The 23,141-nt window shown below is 35.6% G+C and overlaps 1 protein-coding gene across 1 annotated transcript in view; it reads left to right on the forward strand.

The window, feature by feature from the left end:
- The first annotated feature begins 10,606 nt into the window (after positions 1-10,606).
- COL15A1 (collagen type XV alpha 1 chain) overlaps positions 10,607-23,141 on the forward strand; it is a 196,182-nt gene continuing 183,647 nt past the window's right edge. Inside the window, exons 1-2 of the mRNA XM_051966718.1 lie at positions 10,607-10,744; positions 10,836-10,918. Of these exons, the coding sequence (XP_051822678.1) occupies positions 10,734-10,744; positions 10,836-10,918 (94 nt within the window). The 5' untranslated portion in view covers positions 10,607-10,733. The remainder of the gene's footprint in view (positions 10,745-10,835; positions 10,919-23,141) is intronic.

Raw genomic sequence — 23,141 nt, forward strand, 5'->3', positions numbered from 1 at the left:
ATGTAAAATTCTTCCTGGTCTGACACCGGCTTGCTTCTCTGACCTTATTTGGCATTATATTCTTTACTCTGCACATTCTAGTTAAACTAGGGTACTTGCTGTTCCCCAAACTTAGCTTTTTAATGCCTGCCTCAGTGTCTTTGCATAGGTTGTCCTGAAAGACAGGACTACTCCTTTCTCATTTTATGCTTTTTTCAGTTCTTAATTTTCTTCAAGGCTCAATTTCAGTACTTTTTCCTCTAGGATACTGGAGGTATCTCTCGTCTTCCTAAAGGTGCTTTCTCTCTCCCTTAAATCATCTTGTATCCACATAACTGTGTAAGGGTAGGGGCCATTTTTAATTTACATCTCTGTGTGTGTGTTATTCCCAGTGCCTAGGACAGTTTTAAAAATAGCAAGCACTCAATAAATGCTCATTTAATTGAATTGAAAAGTAAAATGGAGGGAGGCTTCCTTCAAACACCTGTATTTTCAAAATCTTAGGTAGTGACCATGAAAATACTTTTTAAGTACAAATTTTTAGAAATATTTACTCATAAGTTTTTTTTTATCATTAAAGGTTCCCATTATAAAAAAGAGAACATGGAACATTATTTAGATCTTTAATTTTCAAAGGTTTGGCGAACAACCTTGAAACTATCAGTGTGTATGTTTTCTGTGAATGATGCCTTTTAACAACCATAAACTTGAGCAGGAACATAATTTATTTTCTGCCCGTGGGTAATGCATTCCCTAGTAAAATAAGATATTTGTATGAATGTTTTTTTTTCCTTAAATGCCTTCCTTCTAGTAGCTTCTCATCCCACATACTTATTTTGAAGGAACTCAGTTTGAGCTGGGTTGTAGTAATCAGTCTTAAAGCATTCCACAAAATGGAATTTTGTCTCTGATGATGGGGTATCTCCTCAGAAGGTATAAAAGGAGGTTCTTGTAACCTGCCCAGAATAAGAATTATAAATTCATATTGGTTTGTAGCTATGTTTGAAGAGGGAAAATGTCAAAAGCTGAAGAATAAAAAGCTGGAAATTAGAGACAAGGTATCATTTGATATATGTGATGAAACTAGATCATTAATGCTTGCTTACCTTTAATGGGTAATTTTTTCTAAGAAAAAAATCATTTCCCATTTTCCTTTTGGTTTATGTTTTGAAGATGCAGATTTGGCCTTATATTGGGCTGGGTATTCTAGCCTCTCCAGAGTAGTTTTTTTTTTTTTTTTCCTCTCCTGTGGATTCATGGAAAAAAAGGGTAGGCAGAGCACTCTGGTATTGGAATAAATCCCTACCCTGGGGCCTGCTGGCTAATACCCTAAAATAAGAGGATTTATAAAGTCTTTTAGTAGGAATAAGCAATGGGGTAGTGGAAAGAATATCTGACTTGCAGTCAGAATAACTGAATTATATTCCAAATCAGACCAGTCATGTGACCTGCAGCAAATCATTTGGCCTTTCTAAGCATTAGTTTTCTTGTGTAATAATTAGTTTCCCTGTTTATCTGTTTCATAAGATTGTTAGTCAGTCAACTAACTGTCTTTCTATCTACCATGCCATGATATTGCTAATGATGGGGACACAAAGACAAAAAAATAAAATTAGTTCTCACCCTCAAGGAGCTTACATTCTTTAAGGGAAAACATATACAAATAAAAAAATATATATCAAAAAGACAGAAGGGCCAATGTATCAAATAAGAAATGCATTTTTGGATGTGACCAATATTGGAATATATTTTGCCTGTACATAATTATATTATATATATTATAAATAACCTTCCATATTTTTCTCTCTCTCTTCTGATCCATCTCAGCTTTGCTTTTGCTTCATACCATTCAAAAACCTTTCATGACATCTTATTGCCTACCAACGTAAATGCCTTGTCTTCCATTTAAAGAACTTCCATAATCCGTAACCCTCCAAAGTTAAAAGAGGTTCACTCTTTCTTTTTTCTTTTTTTCCAGGCAATGGTGGAGAAAGGACAAAAAAATGCTTGATAATGGAAAAAATAAATTAGCAAAATATTCATTAGGAAGTAAAGACAAATAAAATATATTCAAACAAATTACTAAATATTAAAAATCTATCCCAGAACAGAGTAATTTCTGGGGGGAGAGAGGGCATAAGTAACTGGGAGGATCCCAGAAAGGGATCCAAAATACACACAAGTCAACTTTTGCTGACTTTGTAATTTGGCCCAAAACTGGCTTTGGAACTAGAGATTAATCAGAAGAGAGGAAGGGCACAGGCATAAGTTCTACAGAATGGGACCATATTTCTACTTGTTTTCCTAATTAACTTTGAAATGAATACAATTATTAGGTTTGGGACAAGATAAGGTTCCTTTTTGTCAGAAAGCTATCCAAATATGGAAGAACTAGTTTCTTTGGTACAAAATCTGAGGCTTAATGCAGCAGGTTGGGCTGACAGTGTGCGTAAAAGCTATGGGCCAGATTCTGAAGGTCAGTTTCCTCTTGTGGTTTCCACAACTCTTTGATGTTGAGAAGGAGGCAAGTAGCACAAGACTAGGTGCTTTGTCTGACAGAAGGTGGGTCTTTTGGTGAAAAAAAGGGTCCCCAGTAGAACTTCTGTTGACTTTAGGGGAAAAAAGTACAGTTTGCTTAAACTCACAGTATGATTATTTTCAAGGATTCCTGAATATCCTGAATGTATATTTTGTGAAACACATTAAAAATTGTATGACACAGAGGCACACATATAGTAAGAAGCCTTAGTTTGTTACTGTGGAAGCAGCACAGGATTAAAAGTCAGAAGATTTGGATTCTAATTCAAATTGCTTCTTATTACTTACATAATCTCCAACTTTAAAATGAGAAACTTAGACAAGGTAACCTTCAACATCCAGGTTTTTGTAGAAATCTCTGATTTTTCTTCTACTCATTCTGTTTTGAATATATCTTGTGTGTATCTAGCCATCTGTATGCTATTTCTCCTATTGGTTGTTGTCCTTCATTTTTGAAAAAGACCAAAATGGCGTCACTATATTAGAGTCGAGTTACAGTGTGTCTGACTATGGCTGATCAGACCAATATGATCTCAGAATACTCTGCTACAGGTCAGATAGGTCATGAAATTTGGGGTAGCTTCTCTAATTTTGTGCATTTTACATTTCCTTTGGGATAATTCAATTCTGTTTAGTTCATGAAGCACAGCATCTTCTCAGATGAGGGCACCCCATGCTGGACAGTTCTGTGCCAGTGTTTCCCATGTCATACAACTAATTCTAAAGTTCTTAAGAGATATCTTCTGAATGTCCTTGTGTTGGTTTTTCTGACCACCTTGCAAGAGCTTGCCCTGTGTAAGTTCTCCATGAAATAAATTTTTTGGTGAGCGTACATTTGGCATTCAAAAAATGTGGCCAGCCTAACAGAGTTGCTCTCTGCAGTAGAGTTGGAATGCTTGGAAGTTCAGCCTAATCTAGTCTTTCATCTCTTCATGTCTGGAATACTTCAATGATCTCCCGTATTTTTCTTTCTCTTCTGATCCATCCCAGCTTTGCTTTTGCTTCATATCACCCAAAAACCTTTAATGACCTCTTATTGCCTACCAATGTAAATGCCTTGCCTTCCATTTGAAGGACTTCCACAATCTGTGGCCTCCAATGTTAAAAGTATTTGGAAGACTTACATAAATCAATGCAAAATGCAGTGGGCAGAACCATGAAGACAATATATACTCTGACTACAATTAAAATTAAATATTGCAAAATCATATTGACCAAGCTTGACCCCAAGGAAGACAGATAAAGACTTTGCACAGGAAGAGACAGGATATGATCATGGATATAGAGCACTGTATGTTTTGAAATATTCTTAATTTGCTTATCTATTTGCCCCTATTTTTATTTTTGTCAGAAGACTCAGTTCTCTGAAAGGGAAAGAACCTATTCCTGGAGAAATGGAAGTAGAAAAAAAATCAATTAAAAAAAAGAATTGAGGGTAACCTATGGTTAGGAGATTAGTGGGAAAAGTTTACACCTCTCTCTACAAAAAATTATAATAATGAAAAAGAACAGATGATATGTGAAGAGACAGGAAGAAAACTCAAATGCTGGTAGGAAAACACTATGGTGTGGTGGTTAAAAACAATGGTCTAGAAATCAGAAGATGGTCAATTTCTGTTTTTTGACACATTTCTTGTATTACTTTGAGCAAATCTTTTACCTTACAGTGAATTCCAATTTCTTCATCTGTAGAATGAAGTGGGAAGGGGAAAGAAATGCATGAACTACTTTGTGACTGCTTTGTAATATTAAAGTTTTAAAGAAAGCATAGAGTGAATTTTTTTTTTAAAAAATGGCATATTAAAATGATAGGAAGCAAGATTAGAATAGAGAATTGAAAACTAAAACTGTTGAAAATAGCTTCTAAGAGGAGGCAACATTCAAACTTGATCCTGAAGAATGTGTGAGATTCAGAAGAGACAGAGAGGAAAGGAGAAAGGATTCTAGACCAGGAAGGAACATGAACAAAGGGATAGATGTGGAAATTAGTACAGTATACTCAGAGAACAATGAGGAGACTTGACTTGGTTTGAGGAGAAGATTTATTTCACATACTAGTGTGAGCAAATGGGAAATAATGGAAATAGCTCACAAGAATGGTTCAGTTCTCCAAGTAAGGTAAAACGGAAAAAAGTAGAGACCCCAAAACACGCCCTCAAATAGAACCTTGTGTTAATATTAACTTCATAGTTTTATGCTAATAAGGTTTGGGAATTTTAGATGAACATAAGTAGAATTTCACATTAAGTTGGTTGAATTACAAGATATTTCATTAATATATCAGTGATTTGTGAGCAGTGTAGTATACTGGATAGAGGACTGATGTTGAAGACAAGGAGACTTGGTTTGAATACAATCTCTGACACATATTGGCTTTATGATCCCAGAAATATCATTTAAACACTTGGTGGTCTAGGAAACTCTAAGTCTATAAATGGTATCATGGTGGCTATAGATTCAGAAAATATGGACTCAAATTCCAACTCTGACAATAGCTATGCAATCTTGAACAAGTATACATTCTTGTAGACATACCTTACTGTATCCATACCTTAAGTATACAAACTTTACTGGATTTCATTTTCCTCAAATGTAAAATGAATGAATTAGACTAGATCAAAGATTCTTCTCTTTTTTCACATCATGAAAGTCTAGTAAAACCTGTGGATCCCATCTTAGAATATATTTAAGTAAATGAAAGAAATGATATATTTTAGTTAAAGATTAGTGAAAAATAAATATGTAAATTCATTATCCCCTGAAATCTAGTCATGAATCTTTTTTTGGTTCATGGAAACTGGGTTCAAAGTCCCTGAACTACTTGTGCAGCATGATAAATGTGGAAATGTTTGGAAGAATTGCACAAATTTAACCTATGTTGTATTACTGTCTAGGGCGGGTGTCAGGTGAGGAGGGAGGGAGAAAAATTTGGAACACAAGCTTTTACAAGGATGAATGCTGAAAACTATCTTTGCATGTATTTTGAAAAATAAAAATCTATTATTTAAAAAAAACCTGAATTAGAGGCAGAATTAAGATGGTGGTAGAGTAACAGAAAGCTTTATAATGAGCTAACTCCTATACCCTCAAAAATAAAAGACAGTTCTTCTAAACAGATCTAGAAAATGTACCAGAGTGAATCTTTTTAGGAAAATCCAAGGGAAAAAAAGTCACAAGGAGCCATTTTCCCAGCCTAGTTTGGCTCAGGGCTATGAGAGGTTTGTGACCAATGTGGTTGGGGTCTGGCCACAAGTGGCTGCCCAAAGCACTCTATGGCAGTGAGACATCATGTACCAGGGCGAGAGCAGGTTCCAGACCCATATCAGATACCATGATAGGAATGGCTACCAGCTGGCAACTTTGCCACTAATATCTAGTTCTGAGTCACAGATCCAGGGCAAACTGAAGTACCTGAACTGTGGGTTGGCATTCTGTTCTAGGATAAGGAACACAATGTGGTAAATAGAAAGAGGCACAGCTTTGGAAGCCAATAACAGCAGTGATGTGGCTTAGACCCCAGGCGTGGAGTAGAGGTTTATTTCTAGCTTCTAACCCAGTCTGAAGCCTGAAGAATAGTAACCAGTGCAAATATTCCTAAACCAAAGGGAAGATTGGAAGTTTGTTACTATGAATCAGAAAAAACCTCCCAGCTAAGTCTAATAGGAGTTTACTGTTGCTCATCCCTAAACTTAGGTGAAGAATTTGAAAAATTGAGAGCAGGAGGGTGAGTGATGAGACTTTGTCCTCAGTTATACTACTTTGGATGCACTGAAAGCTTGAAGGTCCCCAGACAGAACTGTGCCCAAGGAATAGTATAACACTCATACCCCAAGAAAACACAAGTCTAATCTGTACCTTTCTTCTAGAAGTATAGCAGAGCTTAGTACTAACATCAAAATATGAAGTAGGTTGGAAGAATGAGAAAAAAATCCCATCATAAAAATCTCTTGTTGTCATAAGTACATTCCAGGCATATTCCAAAACATCTTTAAGCAAAAAGTCAGAGAACACAAAATGAACAGAATTTCAACTAGAATTCCTGGGAACGATGATGAAAGTTTTAAAAAGAGTTTAAAATTTTTAAATAAGGAAAATTGAGAGGAGAAAATGGAAAATAAATGAGAGCTATGTTAAAAAAAATTGGAAAGGGAATTATCACCATTACAAAAGGTACAGAACCTTGCTAGTGCAACAAATTTCTAGAAAATTATAATGGATCAAATATCAGTTAATGACTACATGAGATAAAAAATGTTTAAAAAATCAAAAGCTGAAAAAATAAAACGAAATGTCATGTACGTCACAAAAAAATAACTAACCTGAAAAACATATTGAGGAGAAAAAATTTAAGCATGATTGGACTACCAAAAAGCCACGACTTTTTTTTTTTTTCTTAAAGCACAAACAAAATATTTCAAGAAAATTCATCAATTATTTCCTGAAAGAAAGCCAAAAATAAAAACTTCCAGGACAGTATAATTCAAAGTCACAGGCTCCAGGTCAAAGAAAGTCTCCTGCAAACATCTTAAAGGAAACCATTCAAATACTGAGAATCCACAGTGAGACTCCATGTGATTTAATAACTACCACTATGTGGGACAGCAATCCTCACTCAAATTTAAACCAGAGACTCTCAAAGTAAAAAGCAACACCCCTTCTCCCCCAAAAAAATAAAAAGATTTATTATTATCTCATGAAAAAAGGAGAACTCCCAACAGACAAGATGTCAGTAGAGTAATGCAAAGGACAAGCTGCAAACACAGGATTAAATAGACCCTAATGCAGAAGCCCTCACACCCCCTTCTGACCTCTTTTGCCATTGGTTGGGGAGTTAATTTACCCAGAGACTAAATATCTATCTACCCCAGAAACAAAGAATGTTAGTCAATGTAATGAAATGGTCAGGTGCGGACAGGAGGGAAATGTTTGTTTATCTAAGATAATGGAACACCTGCAGCTTTTAGCTATAACTCAATTTGTTATTGTAAAATCTCAAGTCACAATTAGGGCATAGGGATAGACCACATTCAACTATGAAAGACCAAAGAGGATGAAAATACAATATTCTAGAGGGCAAAGAATATATAAGCTTATAGACACCAAAGGTTCAGAAAAAGTCAGTATAAAACTACCAGGATTCCGGGGGTACAATAAGAGGAATGTGGGGTGTGTGTGTGTGAGAGAGAGAGAGAGAGAAAGAGAGAGAGAGAGAAACAGAGAGACAGAGAGACAGAGAGACAGAGAGACAGAAACAGATAGAGACAGAAACACACACACACACACACACACACACACACACACAGAAAACAGGTATGAATAGGTTCATAGTTGAAAGGAACTTCCAAATCAGTGAGTTTACAACTGTGAGTACAGAATTCAATTCTTATAATTCCATGCAATTCAGGAAGTATTTACTGAATATAAACTATGAATAAAGTTCTTCAGTGCTTTATTATGGTCCAGAGATGAGCATGAGTTCTCAAAGGCTATGTCCCAATTATAGAGTTTACCAAGTCTTTATCTCATAATTTTCTGATATAGGAAGTAGAAATGTTATCATTTTGTGCATCTTCATACCTTTGTCCTATCTATCGCCTATGCCTGGAATACATTCCCTGAACTTCACTTTTTAGAATCTACAATTATTTCAAGAGCCTCATTCTATACGGAATCTTTCCTGTTGTTTTTTTCCCCCCTAGTGATTAGTGCTTTCTATCTAAGTTTATCTTGTATCTATTTTTTAGACAAATAAATTGATGGATGGATAGATAGATAGATAGATAGATAGATTTTTTTTTTTTTTTTGGTCAGTAGGTGCTGCAGTAGGGACTGGTGATGATAAGTCTAGAATCAGGAAAATCTGAATTTGAATCCTCCCTCAGGCAAGTACTAGGTCTGTGACTCTGGGAAAATCACTTAATCTCTTCCACAATTTCCTTAAGTATAAAATAGGGATAATATGTACTTCTCAGAGTTGTGATGAGGATCAAAAGAGATTACATATGTGTGTGTTTACACCCTCCCAAATGTACACATATATGCACATATACATTTATATATGTATTGTATATGAAATGACAATACATCATACATGTGTATATAGCACATAATACATGTATGTAATGTATATATACATACTATCATTCTGTATATACATATGCATATGTGCATGTAAGATTTGAAAAGCACTACATATGTGTATATATGAGATAATATAGCACTATTTATACAAATATACATATCTATAGTGTATGTGTGGATATTTCATATGAGATTATATAATACTATATTTACATATATGTGTAAATATTAAATGAAAATTTTCATATATATTTAAAATCAAATGACTAAATGAAAATTATATATACACATTTATATTATATATAAATATCATTTGATATATACACAAAATCGTATTTGATCTTCATTTGATTTATGTATAAAATCTTATTTGATATAAATTTATACGTATAACTTTGAAAATCTTGAAATGCTATATAAACACTAGTTAATTATTTTTGCTTCTCTCAGATAGCTTGGAAAGGACAAAGACTATTTTACTTTTGTCTTTCTATGTCCTCTACCTAGTGTAGTGACTGATAAATAGCCTGATTGATTGATTTATTGAAGATCTTGAGTTTCAAAGGAACAGTTAAGTGACTTGACCATGACCACATCTGATACAGAAAAACCTGCTTATCTGTATCAGAAAGCTTCACGATTTTAAGTCAAATTTAGCTATCTAAATTAAGAATATTTTACGTATATGGAAATTATTGTTCTGTAAGAAATGACCAGCAGGATGAATACAGAAAGGCTTGGAGAGATTTACATGAACTGATGCTGAGTGAAATGAGCAGAACCAGGAGATCATTATATACTTCAACAACGATACTGTATGAGGATGTATTTTGACAGAAGTGGATTTCTTCAACAAAGAAAAGATCTAACTCAGTTTCAATTGATCAATAATGGACAGAAGCAGCTATACCCAAAGAAAGAACACTAGGAAATGAATGTAAACTGTTTGCATTTTTGTTTTTCTTCTCGGGTTATTTATACCTTCTGAATCCAATTCTCCCTATGCAACAAGAAAACTGTTCGGTTCTGCACACATATATTGTATCTAGGATATACTGTGACATATTTAACATGTATAAGACTGCTTGCCATCTGGGGGAGGGGATGGAGGGAGGGAGGTGAGTGCAAAGGATAATGTTGTAAAAATTACCCAGACATGGATTGTATCAATAAAAAGTTATGATTATTAAAAAAAAAAGAGAGAGAGAATATTTTACATAGAATTACCTGGTGAGACAAATCTAGTGACCTCTATGTCTTTCCATTGGCTCGCACCACCTAAAGCCTAGAAACTAATAATTTATTTAGACTTTTCAGATGAGGAAATTCTATTATTTCAGATTGACACATTCTTTGCAACTGTTAGTCTTTGAAAGTTGCCTGGGCACTGAAAGGTTAAGTCACTTGCCGGTAATGGCAGAGCCAGTACTTGTCAAAGGCAGGATCTCCAACTCACATCTTCCTGGCTTTAAACTCAATTCTTGTCAATTGCTCCTTGCTGCTTTTCACCTATACCAGTGAAATCAGACGTTCACTCCACATTCTTTTAAAATCTTGTTTAAGCTTAGAGAATTTTGTCATTGGTTTGATATTTACGTACCTCATACAGATGGTAGTTTACCTAAGTTACAGCTGGGCAAAATTTATTTTAAAATCTTAACTGTAAAACTTTGGCAATCTACACAATGTAACATAATACTGCCTATATACAAAAAAGGATGTCGAAGGTCGTTTTATTGGCGTGAAGGTGTCAACGGAAGAAAAAGGGTGTGGAGTATATATATACGTACATATATGTAATACACCATATTCTGGCTATAGAGAGCACATGGAGGAAAGGTAAAAGAAAGTAGATTTAAGTTAATAAGGTGGGAGAGACAGTTAAGGAGTTCAGGGCGGTGGTCGGAAAGGCAGTGCTGGAAGGAATCAGATTTCAGTTGCTGCACTGATTGCAATGAGTCACTTAAAGAGCCGGAGACCCTGAGAGCTGCCTTTGTTCATTCTCCTCCCGATGCAGACGGAGAGACAGCGGATTTCAACTTGTTGCGACTTTTCCCCTCTCTCTCTTCCCTAAGTGCAAGCTCATGCAGTTATAGAGTTTGTTCACTTAGTCTCTCTCAGCAAACTTCTCGAAAATGCTTGCAAGGTACAAGTTCTACTTCTATTCTTTCTCTTAAAGCAGCTTGTCCCATGCTTTCCATCTTAACCTATTCCTTTTCCTTGACAAACTCTTTTAGGCAGAACTGGGGGTCCTGGGGTTTGCCTGTCCTGCTCTGGCAAGCACTGATTGCTGCCGGCATCCTCGCTCAGAACACGGAAGGTAAGAAATTTCCCCCCTGCTCCACATCCATCTAGTCATTTACAGATAAAATTAGGGGAAAGAAATGATGTCCCAAACAGCAGGATGGTACTTGTAGAGACTCTAACTGTACTTTCTAACCGTTGTTCCTTAAGGAATTTGGGAAAAGTTACTGGCAGCAACTGCTCGTCATTCCTGAACATAAATGGAGAAGGAGAAAGTAATCTTTCTACTTAAGAGAGTTTGTTGTGAAATTATTCACTGACAGTTCTCAATGTAACATTAAAGTGTATTTTGAGGCTTACAAAATACATTGATGAAGAGAAGCAAGAAGGAGGGAAAAAGCTATAATAAGGATTACTGAAGATAGATGCTCAGAATATTGTAGGAGAGTTGGGTGGGGTATATATATATGAATGCCCAGCTCCAAATTGATGCCCCAAGTGAGTATGACTACCATTAGATGATCTCAGTGGGAAAACAGAAAGAATTAAAACTAAAATAAGTTTGTGGAGAAAAAAATTTTCCTTTCCACATGTGAAATATTTTCCCTTTTTATAATGCCCAAAGTGTAGGCTTTGCTTCTTGGGGCACACCTTACCTAGGCTCACATCTTTAAGAGGCAATGCATATTAATTCAAGAGGGAATAATTCTGGTTCTCTATTCTCTGAATAATTGTTAAGAAATTAACTGTGATCTGAAGTGGAATAGGCTGCCTCTAGAAAGTCCTGTTACTTGAGGTCTGCTGGCAAAGGCAGGGAGACCACTTGTTAGAGATGTAGTAGAGGGAATTAATAGCATAGGCAGAAGTTGAACAAGAGTACCTCTGAGGGAAGATCTTTCCAATTCATGAGCTTTGAGGATTTTTTTTTCCAATGAGTATGTCAAATAATACTGCTTATCCGAGGAATTCAGACAGGATTCTACAATTTACATTCATTTTAGAATATCCTAAAGTTATTCCTTCTCTAAAGTAGAGGGAACTTCAATGGGAACTGTTGGTTTTTAAGATTGGGGATATTCTGGGCTGCTCTTAAAATGGATTAAATTCATTTGGGGTCTCTAACAGGCCAGGAAAGGTAAGGGATGATGACTTCTCTTGAGAGAAGCTCCCAAAATGGTAATAGGGAATAGGTTCTTATGTTCAAATCTATTATAGAATAGATATTTATAATGACAGCTCATTCCATTTTGGAGAGCTCCAAGGCAGTTTCCCTAATGGCTCTTTTATGAATAGAATGTGGAATTATTCTATCCTGAAGACAAAATGGTACAGTGAAAACTACATTTAGAGTCAAAGGAACTGGTTTCAAATTTTACCTTTTGACACTGTATGAACCTGGGTAAGTAACTATAACTCCCTGAGCATCTGTTTCTTCCTGTTAAAAATAAGAAAAAAACAAAAATAATCCAGACATTTAGAATTTTTACAGAAAAAGTCATGTAATTTCAGCAAGTTCACAAAATCTGTTCACCCAGTTCAAGATTCATTCATTCTTTTGTCAAACATTTACTATTCCTAGCCCAGTCCTAGATACTTAGGGGACTCAGGTTTACAATATGTGATACCTGCCTTCCAAGAAACACAAAAAGAAATGGAACCTATGATTTTGTTGATAAAGGGAATTCCCAAATGAAGAAACTCTCTCTACCTATGTAGGTAGCACCTTTTCTGAAAGTCAGATTTAGGGAGTTTTCTGTGACTCTGAGGCAACCCAAACCATCTTTATTTTGAAGTCAACTCTCCTCCTATCCCATGCTGTTTCGCTCTCCAGGAAATAAGAACTGTAAGATTTAAGGTTTGCTAACTCACATATCTTTTGTAAAAATTCTAAATACTTGAATCTTTTGGCTTTTTTTCTCAAAATGTTTCAGGCCTGATAGTTTTTTTCCTTATATTTTGTTGTTCAAGTAATTTCTGACTCTTTGTTGGATTTTGTTATAAAGATAGCAGAATGGTTTGCCATTTCCTTCTCTAGCTTATTTTATGAATGAAGAAAGTGAAGCAAATGGGATTAAATGACATAGCTGGTAAGTGCCTAAAGGCAAACTTGAACTCAGGTCTTCCTAACTCCAGGTCTAGTGCTCTATCTTCTGTACCACCTACTCCCTTTTCATATAAAAGATCTTTATAATATCTTTGTCTTAAACTTGGAAACTTCTAACTTTTAAGGATTTCAGATCTCCAAGAAGTCATTTCAATTCTGCCACTCTCATACACAGTCTGGAGGTGCCATTACTATTTTATTTTGTTCAATATTGACCATGGCCACCTCCACCTCCATACTTTATTACCATTCTCTAGCAACTGATGTCCTTTGGAGTTGGTACCCATAACATGCTTTTGGATCCCTTCTAAGACGCTGGCTCCTAGCTGCAAGTCTTTCTTTCTACCTTTTCCTGATTTCAAATGTGAAGATTTCAATATTTCTATTAATAACCACTCTAGGAAGCTGATCCTTGTAGTTTTTTGAATCTCTCATGACTTCCAACTCCATTGTATTTCAGCTATCCACTAGGATGGCCATATCTTCACTTTTTCCATCACTCAAAAATGTTTATTTCCAAGAACTGAAATTTCTCTCACTAACTACAGTCACTTGTCTGTTCACCTCTTCTATACCTTACTTCTATACTAGTTCTTCACCTAGTGTGAGTAGCATCATGTAAATACTCACATGATTCTCCATCTCCCTTTCTGATCTTTGCTTCTGTTTTCTTTCCTGGTTCCCCATTCTCTTCCTCCCAAAACATGGACCTCCCCTGCCCTATTCTACTATTTCTTCTCCTTCTTTCTCCTTCCCTCCCCTTTATTTTTTTCTTTTTACCTCTCTCTTCTTTTTCTTCTCCATTTTCTCTTCTCTTCCTATCTCTATACTTCCTCATCGATTATCAAGAAGTCAGTTATCACCTTTGCAGATGATTCCAGAATGATATCTTTCCTCTGAGGAACAATCCATTAGTTCTTACTGCTTGCTAATTATTTTCTCCTGTATTTCAAATGCCAGGTGGCACCATAAACTTGATATATCCATAACTGAACTCTTTGTCTTCTTCTCAAGATCTGATGATCCCCTTTAACATTCTTGTTTTTATTGACAAGAGTTTCAAAACTTTAACCATCTTTGACACTCTCTTTTTGTCCCTCTGTCCCTTGTCCCTCTGTCTCTGTGCCATTTCCTCCACAAACTTTTATTCTTCCTCCTCCTCTTTCTTCTCCCCCCTTTCTCTTTCTCTGTCTCTGTATGTCTTTCTTTCTCCCTCTCCATGCATATATTATGTCCAATTCATTGCCACATTTCACCAATTCAGTCTTAGCAACAAATCTCAATTTGGTTTCCACCTTAGTTCAGGCTTTCATCTTTTCTTGATGAGACTATTGCTGTAATCTCCTATCTGGAGGCCCAGTTTCTGGTTTAACCCTTCTCTAATCCATCCCTCATGTCATGTCTTAGGCAACATGGTCCAGTGGACTTGTTTGACTCCTGGATCTGCTACTTACAGCTGTGTGTGATCTTTGGCAAATCCCTCAGTATTTCTGGGTCTAACTTTTTCATCTGTAAAATAAGTGGGTTGGATTGAATGATATCTGAGGTTCCTTTCAGCTCAAAGACTATTAAAATAGTCTTTAATCCAGGGAATATAGCTTTGAAAATATATTGCTACTCTCCTTATAGACTACTGAAAGTGGCATTTGAGGTCATTCACAATCTTTTTTCATCCTTCTCTAATCTGCATTGTACCCATTCTGGACTCTTTCCACACCCAATTCTTTACCTCCCCTCTCTTGTCTCTTTGTTTCTGTCTTCAATATCTCAATCATTTTTCCTCAGTCTCTTTTGAAGTCTGTCCTTTGTTTAATGATCTAGTTAAGTGGTACATTCTTTTTGAAACCTTCCCTAACTATCCTAGGTGAAAGGGTTCTTTTTTTTTCTTCACTTAATTTGTGATAACATTTTGCTTGCACAGTTCCTTTGCATTCATCTTTCTTTTTTTTATCTTAATGTGCTAATGTCATCATTTCTCCCACATTCAATTGTCGGTTTCTTGAGATCAGGTTCAATGGTATGTCTTTTACCTTCCTTTAAAGCATAGCTCAAGAACCATGTTCTGGATGAAGTCTTTCTTGATCCCTTAACTACTAGTGCTCTCCCTCCGAAACTAGCTTTCAGTCAACTTCTTTTGAGTTTTTATTTATTTGCTTCACATGTATGCTATATATAATTGTCTCCTCCAATTTGTATGATATAAGTTTCTTGTGCCTGTGGAATTGTTTTAGTCTTTGAACTTGTATTCTCAAAGCTTGAAGTAGGTACTTAATCAAAGCATTTTAATGAACTGATTGATTTTATTCCCCGTGCTTAGCATAATTGTTTTTGAACATTAGATGCTTGGAAACATTTGTTGAAGTTGGAAAATAGAAAAGATCTGGCTCTTTCTAGTGATGAACAGGGAATCTTGTGATAGTTATCAAAGATATTAAACCTGTTTTCCATAAGACACAGTTGAATTTTGTATATAGCAATCATTTTATATTTTCCATGGAATCTGGAAAAAAAAAAAGATGGTAGTACATGTGATGGAGTTCTTTTAAAATGAAAATGTTTGTATTTAGATACTACTTAGCAATTCGGAGGTAAGTTTGCAGCATATCTGTGACCTAAAGGTTAAAAATTCAAAAGAAACTTGTGAGGAGCCCCTGCATAAGCCTAACTCCATCAAAATGGCACCTTTATCCTTTTTCCAAGCTCAGCTTCTATGCTGTTGGACAATAAACTCATTTTATATAAAATTTTTCTGACATTTGTGATATTAGCCAATGAATTGCCTCAGAGTTCTATTTTGGGATCTTCTGATTTGTGTAATACTGTCAGAGGACCTCCAGATAGCTAGTGGCTAGGTCCTTTGGGGAGAATTCTCAGTTCTCTCATTCCTACTTCTCATCCAGACAATCTTGGCAAATCATTATGTGACACTACTTATAAGCTCTTACATCCCCTGTATAAGTGCACACTTCAAAAGGTAAAGGATAGTAGTTTTACTGGACTCATGGAAAAAAGAAAATAAAGCAAATGCCTAAGAGAACCTTTGGAAAACAAAACCCTCCACACTCTTTTTCCCCATAAGCAACTTTCTCCTTGAGATCCTTATTGAGTCATAAAGGATTACTGTCCTAAGAAATCAGGTAGTTCATCTTCCAGCATGCTGCTCCTCCCAGGTGTTGCCAGTGGGGCACCTCTTGTACCCCTTTGTGGCTTCCCTGGCAGTTCTCTATCACTCTTACCAGGGAGGATCAAGTGCTTCTTTCCATTGTGGGTGTCCATTGTTGTTTGGTGAAGTCTTTGTTAGCATAGGAGAGAAGGCAGTCAGCTTTATGCCATCTGTCAGGAGATATCTTTCTTGGTCCATTATAGGAATTTTTATTGGAATTAGTGGTCTTAGACTCATATGTGCTAACTTCCAAACTCACAAAAGCTTGCTCTGTGAACAAAGACTTGCTGCTCTATAATTTCAGCAAAGTCCCTGACAAAATCTCCATGTTCAGTTATAGTGATTGCAAGCATTGATGTCCTTTCTACCTTTGACACCTGGCAGAGAGTTCACCCCCCCCCCATCATAACAAAGTATATCCCACTTGTTTGAGGACAAAGTAAGACTCTCCAACTTCTACCTAATTATCTTTCTTTTAAAAAGTATTGACATTTTTTTTTTACTTTTATCCCTGCATCTAGCCTTTCCTCATAATAAATATTTAAAAGAAAAGCAACAGTTCTTCAAATCAACCAATAAATCCATGTAGTGAAAGCATCCACAGCATTCCATAGCTATAATAATTCATTTCTCTAAGGAAAGAAAGAAAGCCCTGTTTCTCATATTTTTCCAAGGTCCAAGTTTTTTCATTATAATTACATAATGTTCAGTTTCATTTTATTTTTCTTTCTGCTTAGATTGTTGTAGTCATTACCTGTGTATGATGTTTTCCTGGTTCTGTTTACTTCCCTCTGAATCAATTCATTTAAGTCTTCCCGTGTTTCTCTGAAGTTAGTTATCTTTGTTAAATAATGAAGAATCTATGGTAGGCAATTAGGTGAGATTGCTTAACTCATTCTGGAATGTAACAGTTTACCAGATGATTCTACAGTGGAGGAGGTGGGAAAATGTGCATTCTCTAAGTCCATCAGCATGCACTCCTTTAGGAGATTCCATGAAATTTGAATGAAGGTGAAAATGAAAAGAGAGAAAAGGTCCTACTGGTGACTAAAACTACATGGAAGTAAGGAGTGATAACTGAGTATATTGGCTGAATGGAAGCCCTGAAGTTGTGAGGAGTAACAGAACTCAGCAAACTGAGATCACCCATTTGGGGCAAACAACCAAATAGGAAGGCATGGCTATAATTTTGCATATCCATCTCCAAAGATCATGTCTCAAATCCTGCATTCAATTTTCTCATGATTGTATGACACTCTGTATATCCAAATGATTATTGATAAATATTTGGTCTTTGTTACACAACAAAGAAGTGACTGCTTTTTTTTCTTCTTCAAGCAAATATGATGAACTAGTTAATATTCCACTTAAGAAGCCTCTCTCAGTGCAGCTTTTTCATGTGACACATAATTTTAAATTTAATTTCAGGTTTAAATGCCTTAAGTGGGTGTCTCTCTTTCATGTTTAATTTTCCCCATCCATCAGGATATGAACTATCAGTTTGAAAAGCAAAATTATTTTGATTCAGTTGAGCTTTCCAATTGTACACTGACATTTAATGATAATTAAACTTCCCTTTTCATTCTCTTACATGAAGCTTTCTAAGAATCTCAGAAGCCACAATTGAGAATTGCTTTGAATACATTGTTTTAGTTGCTTTTGTGATAATTTTTAGCTAATTTACTTTTGCCTCTGCCACAAAATTTCTAGTAGGATGCTTTCTTATGTTATAGGGCTGATTTAGAATTTTTTGAGACTATTCCAATGGCCTGTGAATGCCAGTAGGTCCCACCAAACTAGAAAGACTTGAGTAGAAGGTCTGGAAGTGATCTGTTGATAGGTTGCCTGAAGACCAGGCTAACTAAAAGAAGCAGCATGATGTAATGGTAGACATGTCAGGATCCTATTGGGTCCATGTCAGGAAGATATTCATTTCTTTTAATTTTTCTAGTCTCTTACTTTTGAAGCTAAAATCTCTTCCTCTCTGAAAATCTGAGCCTCAGTTGCCTCATCTTTAAAATGGGATTCATAAAACTGTACTAACTATTGAATCTTTTAGGGTTTTTGATGCTCAAAGGAGGTAATGGGAAGCAAGCATTTTACAAACTTTAAAGCATTACTAAAAAAATATATTTGGAGAGCCTCATCAAGAGATAATAATTGATTTTGGTCAGAGAAAGTCATAAAGACTATCTATTGAAGCATGGTAATCATTACTATTTGCCAATGTACCCAAAGAAATCCTGAGTTCTTGAAGGTCTGAAGCATTTCTCTTTAGTATATGGTCAATTTTCAATTTTTTTAGTTATTTCAGTAGTATATGACTCTTTATGAATCCATTTGGGGTTTTTCTTGGCAAAGATACTGGAGTCATTTGCCATTTTCTTCTTTAGCTCATTTTATAGTTGAAAAAACTTAAGCAAACAAAATTGAGTGACTTGCCCAGAGTTACACAGCTAATAAATATCTGAGACCAGATTTGAATTCAGGAAGATGAATCTTCCTGACTCCAGATCCACCACTCAATCCTAGCCATCCTAGCTACCCTAACTAATTTTCAATTAGTCAAATATTAATTATCTAATTTATGTGTAATCTCCAGAAAATATCAAATCTCAGGCTGGTTTGCCTCTCAATCATTCTTTTGGACTATTTTCTCTACCTATCAGCCAGGATACATTTTGCTCAGGGAACTGCCCAAGTATTAGTCCAAGTCAAACATAATTAAAAGGCTAAGTCCCATTAAAAAAAAAAAATGTATTATAGTCCTATTAGAAATGTCTTTGGAATATTCCTTGTGACCAGTTTAATCCACTTACATGGGTAACCTAATTCAATAGAAGTATATTTTTCATCACAATGGCAGTACATACTAGTATTCAAATCTGTGTCATCTACTGAAGATGGGTGTGGCATCTGATCTCCATAATCTCTGTCACTAGGGGAGGCTAGGATTAGTGGACTGCTTAAATTAAAACGTTCTGAGCCAAATGAAGTCTAAAGCTGATTAAATAACCTTGCCAAATTTGACACCAAGATAGCAGACCCCAGGAAAGAAGGAGTCAATGGATTGCTTAATGAGGGGTGAACTGACATTGGTCAGAAACAAACAGGTCAAAGCTTCCACATCAATCTGGTTTGGGCTCATGAGTGGCTGCTATATGTTGGCAATATAGAAAAACTAATAAAATAAAATAAAACCTAGGAATCTTGGTCAGGTATAAGTTGAACTAGATGACCTCTGGAGGTCCCTTATAGCCCTTCCTGTCTCTGATTCACCAAGAATTTGATCTATACTTTATTGAAGCCAAAGATGCAGTTTTACTTTCTGACTTTCATACAGAGTGATAATCCATTTACAATGAAGCCATATAACCATGTCTTTCAGACCATGCAACTAAGTAAGCTCATTACTTTAATGTAGTTGGAAGCTCCATGGGTATTTAAGAATATCCATATCCATGTACTCCATGGGATAACCACAAAACAAATATTGTAAGAAAGCAGTGAGTTTCAGTAATAAGTGTGCCCAAGACACAAGTCCCCAAGTGAACAGTTTCAATTTTCATTGATTTTTAAAAATGAATTCTGGCATTAATGAAAAAGAGAGCTTAATGCCAGAGAGGATTTAAGTCTGAGTTATGTGACTAAGATTGCTGGCTCCTAGGCAGGATAAAGCTCTTAGGCGATGCTCTCTATAATATCTCTTCCTTTGCTCAACCTGATGTCAGTGGCTCCATATTAGACCAAAAATGATTTCTATATTCACCATTAGCCACTGGTGAATGACCAGTAATGCAATTTTTAAGCATGACCTCGCCCTCTCCCCCACCCCAAATGTCCTATAGCTAGCTCTTCGGTTTTGCAACTTTCCAATCTACTTACCATCTAATGTTGGCTACAGCTAGCTGTATTTGTGTTTGTGTTTTATCCCCCTACCAAGTTCAATCTCCTCCTTGAGTAAAGAGGAATTTACAACATGATATCTTTTTCCCCTTGTCTTTTTCAGTATAGGCTATAGGGAATTCCTTATTCATTATTCCTTATATATTCCTTATTCATCAATTTATAATCCAAAAAGAATTGCCTAGCCTTCTCCCTCCCCTTCCCCCACTCAAAAAAAGGTAAGTTCCTTTTGGCAGTGATTATTTTTCCTCTTTTTGTATTCAAAATGCTTAGTACAGTGCCTGACCCACTGTAGGTACTTCACAAACATTTATTAACTGATAATTTTTAAAATTTTCTTTAACTTAATTATTTGTTGTTCTTATAATACAAAATTTGATTTTCTTTCTTTAGGATTTTGTTGTTAAGGTTCCATTTGGATGATTGGACTATTGTTAGGGATCTTTGAACCACTGACCATTTTTAAGGTATTGTGGTTTTTAAAGGATGTAGTGAATATTCCTGTCCCTTTACAAGGATTTGAATGCATAATCAGTTCTTTTTATTAGATTCATATAGTCCTAAGAAATATGGATTTTTTGCAGTCACCTTCAGAAGATGTCATAACTCTTAGCAAATAATTTTTCAACTGGGAAGGACCACATACAAAAACATACCTGCACCCATTGAACAAAGCATTTCTCTCCTCATTTGGTCTTATTCACCCTTCATTTTATTAAGCTTTGTATACAAAGTTATACTTAGACAAAAGAGAGAGAAAGAAAGAGAAAGAGAAAGAGACAGAGAGAGAGAGAAAGAGAGAGAGAGAGAGAGAGAGAGAGAGAGAGAGAGAGAGAGAGAGAGAGAGAGTTGCATAGAGTACATAAAGGTTATGTAACTTGTCTAAAGACATAAATAAAATGTATTCGAGACAAGACTTGAATCCAGTTTGTCTTCAGTATGAGGTGAGTTCTCAATCAGTTACTTCATTTTCCCTCTAATGCAACATCTAGTCTTTGAATTTCTACCAGTGTAGAAATATTGCATGAGTATACAGTGTTCTAGGATTAATAGATATTTATTAAATAAATGAATTTTGGGGAAGAAGGGGAATTATGTATACATAAAGGTCATGAGAATACCAGGATTAGAGCTGGAAGTCTTAATTTTCCACCCAATTTGTGAATTTCTTTATATATAGCATCCCAGGAACCCAGAATTTACAATGTCAAAAGAAAAATCAATCTCTGCTCTTAAGTAGTTTACAATCTATCTACTGAGGAGATACTATACTATACATATTTAGATAAGCATATTTGTAATAATTTGAGGGAAAGGGAGAGAATCCTAGCAACTAAGCTAGTCCTTGAAGCTAATCCTTTAAGGAATCAAGAATTTTACAAAGCCTAGATTGGACAGAGTACATTTTAAGCATGGGCAAAAAAAAAAAAAAAAAAAAAAAAAAAAAAGGGAAATAGGCAAGACATGGAATTCACTTTCAGAGAACAGCAAGTATAGAACAATTAGGCTGGAATGTAGAATATAAGAGAGGAAGAAATGTAAAATAAATTTATAATCTGTACAATGTATTTTCATCCACTTTATTTTTTATGGTGTAAAAAGTGGGACTGATCCCTTCCTCTGTGTAAATCTATAACACTGATCCACTGAAAAGGCTTTGTTGTATTTAAGGACAGTTTACAATTAACACAAGGAAATCTGTGAAGGATTCCATTGATACACATAAAGCAATTAAGAATGTGGTCTAGCTAATAGAAGATAAAACAGAAATATTAGGAGAAAGGTGTAAAAAAGGGGGAGGAGCTCTAAAGGGGGAGGGCTATTTGAAGGAGGTGGTCATCAAAAGCAAAATACTGAGGAGGAAGGAAGGGAGAAAGGTAAAAGAAAAGTATAACAGGGTAAATAAGATGGCAGGGAATACAGAATTAGTTATTTTAACTGTGAATGTGAATGCGGTGAACTCTCCCATAAAATGGAAGCAGATAGCAGACTAGATTAAGAATGTAATCTAGAAACTCTGGATAGATGTCATGCAGGAAAAATATATTTTGAAATCATCTGTATAGAGATGATAACTGAAGATATAGGAATAGAAAACATCACTGAGACAGAAACTATAGAAAGAAAAAGAGGCTTGTAATGTTCTGGTTAGCTTTCTGGAGGTCTCAGGACCGGCCTTGATCTCAACAGAATAATAACCATGAGAATGATCAGGAATAGAGTCCAAAGTCTTTATTGTCTCCTTCAGTCTTCCACTCTGAACCAGTCTCTCCCAAAGTGCAGGAGGCAGGAGAGCCACCACGAGGCTGATCTGATGGAATCTCCATGGCTGACTTTGTCTTCTATTTAAATACTCTAATACAAGTACATCATCATAGATGTCAGTCTTGTAGAATAGGTGTCAACTTGTAGAACTGTACTTAAAGTACATGTAAACTAGAGAATCATTATCTTAATTCCACTGAGTTAACACCTTGTTATCGGATCAAATCAATCATACTGAGCTTTAAGTATATTTCTCCAGAGTTCCTGCCCTTTACAGAAACTGAGGATAGAGTCTCTGCCCTCTATAGCAGATACCTATATATAAGAAATTGTGGGTTAAAGAGCATAGGAAATAAGAAAGAGTTATCAGGCAAAGAGGAGCTGATGGTGTGACTAAGGCAAGAGAAAGTTTTGCGGTTCATACAGTTGAAGTGCTGCAGAACTAGGATGAAGAAGTCACTTATTTGGCTATCAGGAAGCCATTATTGCCCTTTGAGACATCAAAGTGTGACACGCAGAAATGAACTAGTATGGATTGTTTATGGTAAAAAACAATTGGATCGTCACCTTCCTTACTCCTGGACACTTCCTTCTATTGTTGTAAGGCTAAAACTAAATTAGCTGTTTTGGCTGCCATATTATACTTTTAGTTCATATTGAGGTTTTGGTTCATTGGAATCCCTAGGTATTTGTTCACATGAACTTTCTTTCAGCTATATCTAATCTCTCTTATATTAGTGTAGTCATTTGTTTTCTTTTAATTTTTAATCCAAGTGGAGAACTTCATATTTATCTCTATTAAATTTTATCTTATTGGTTTCCACATGGCTGTCAAGAGCATATTGGATCATAATTCTATTA

This window comes from Antechinus flavipes, chromosome 1 (assembly GCF_016432865.1).
Source record: "Antechinus flavipes isolate AdamAnt ecotype Samford, QLD, Australia chromosome 1, AdamAnt_v2, whole genome shotgun sequence".
In the NCBI taxonomy this organism is placed as follows: domain Eukaryota; kingdom Metazoa; phylum Chordata; class Mammalia; order Dasyuromorphia; family Dasyuridae; genus Antechinus; species Antechinus flavipes.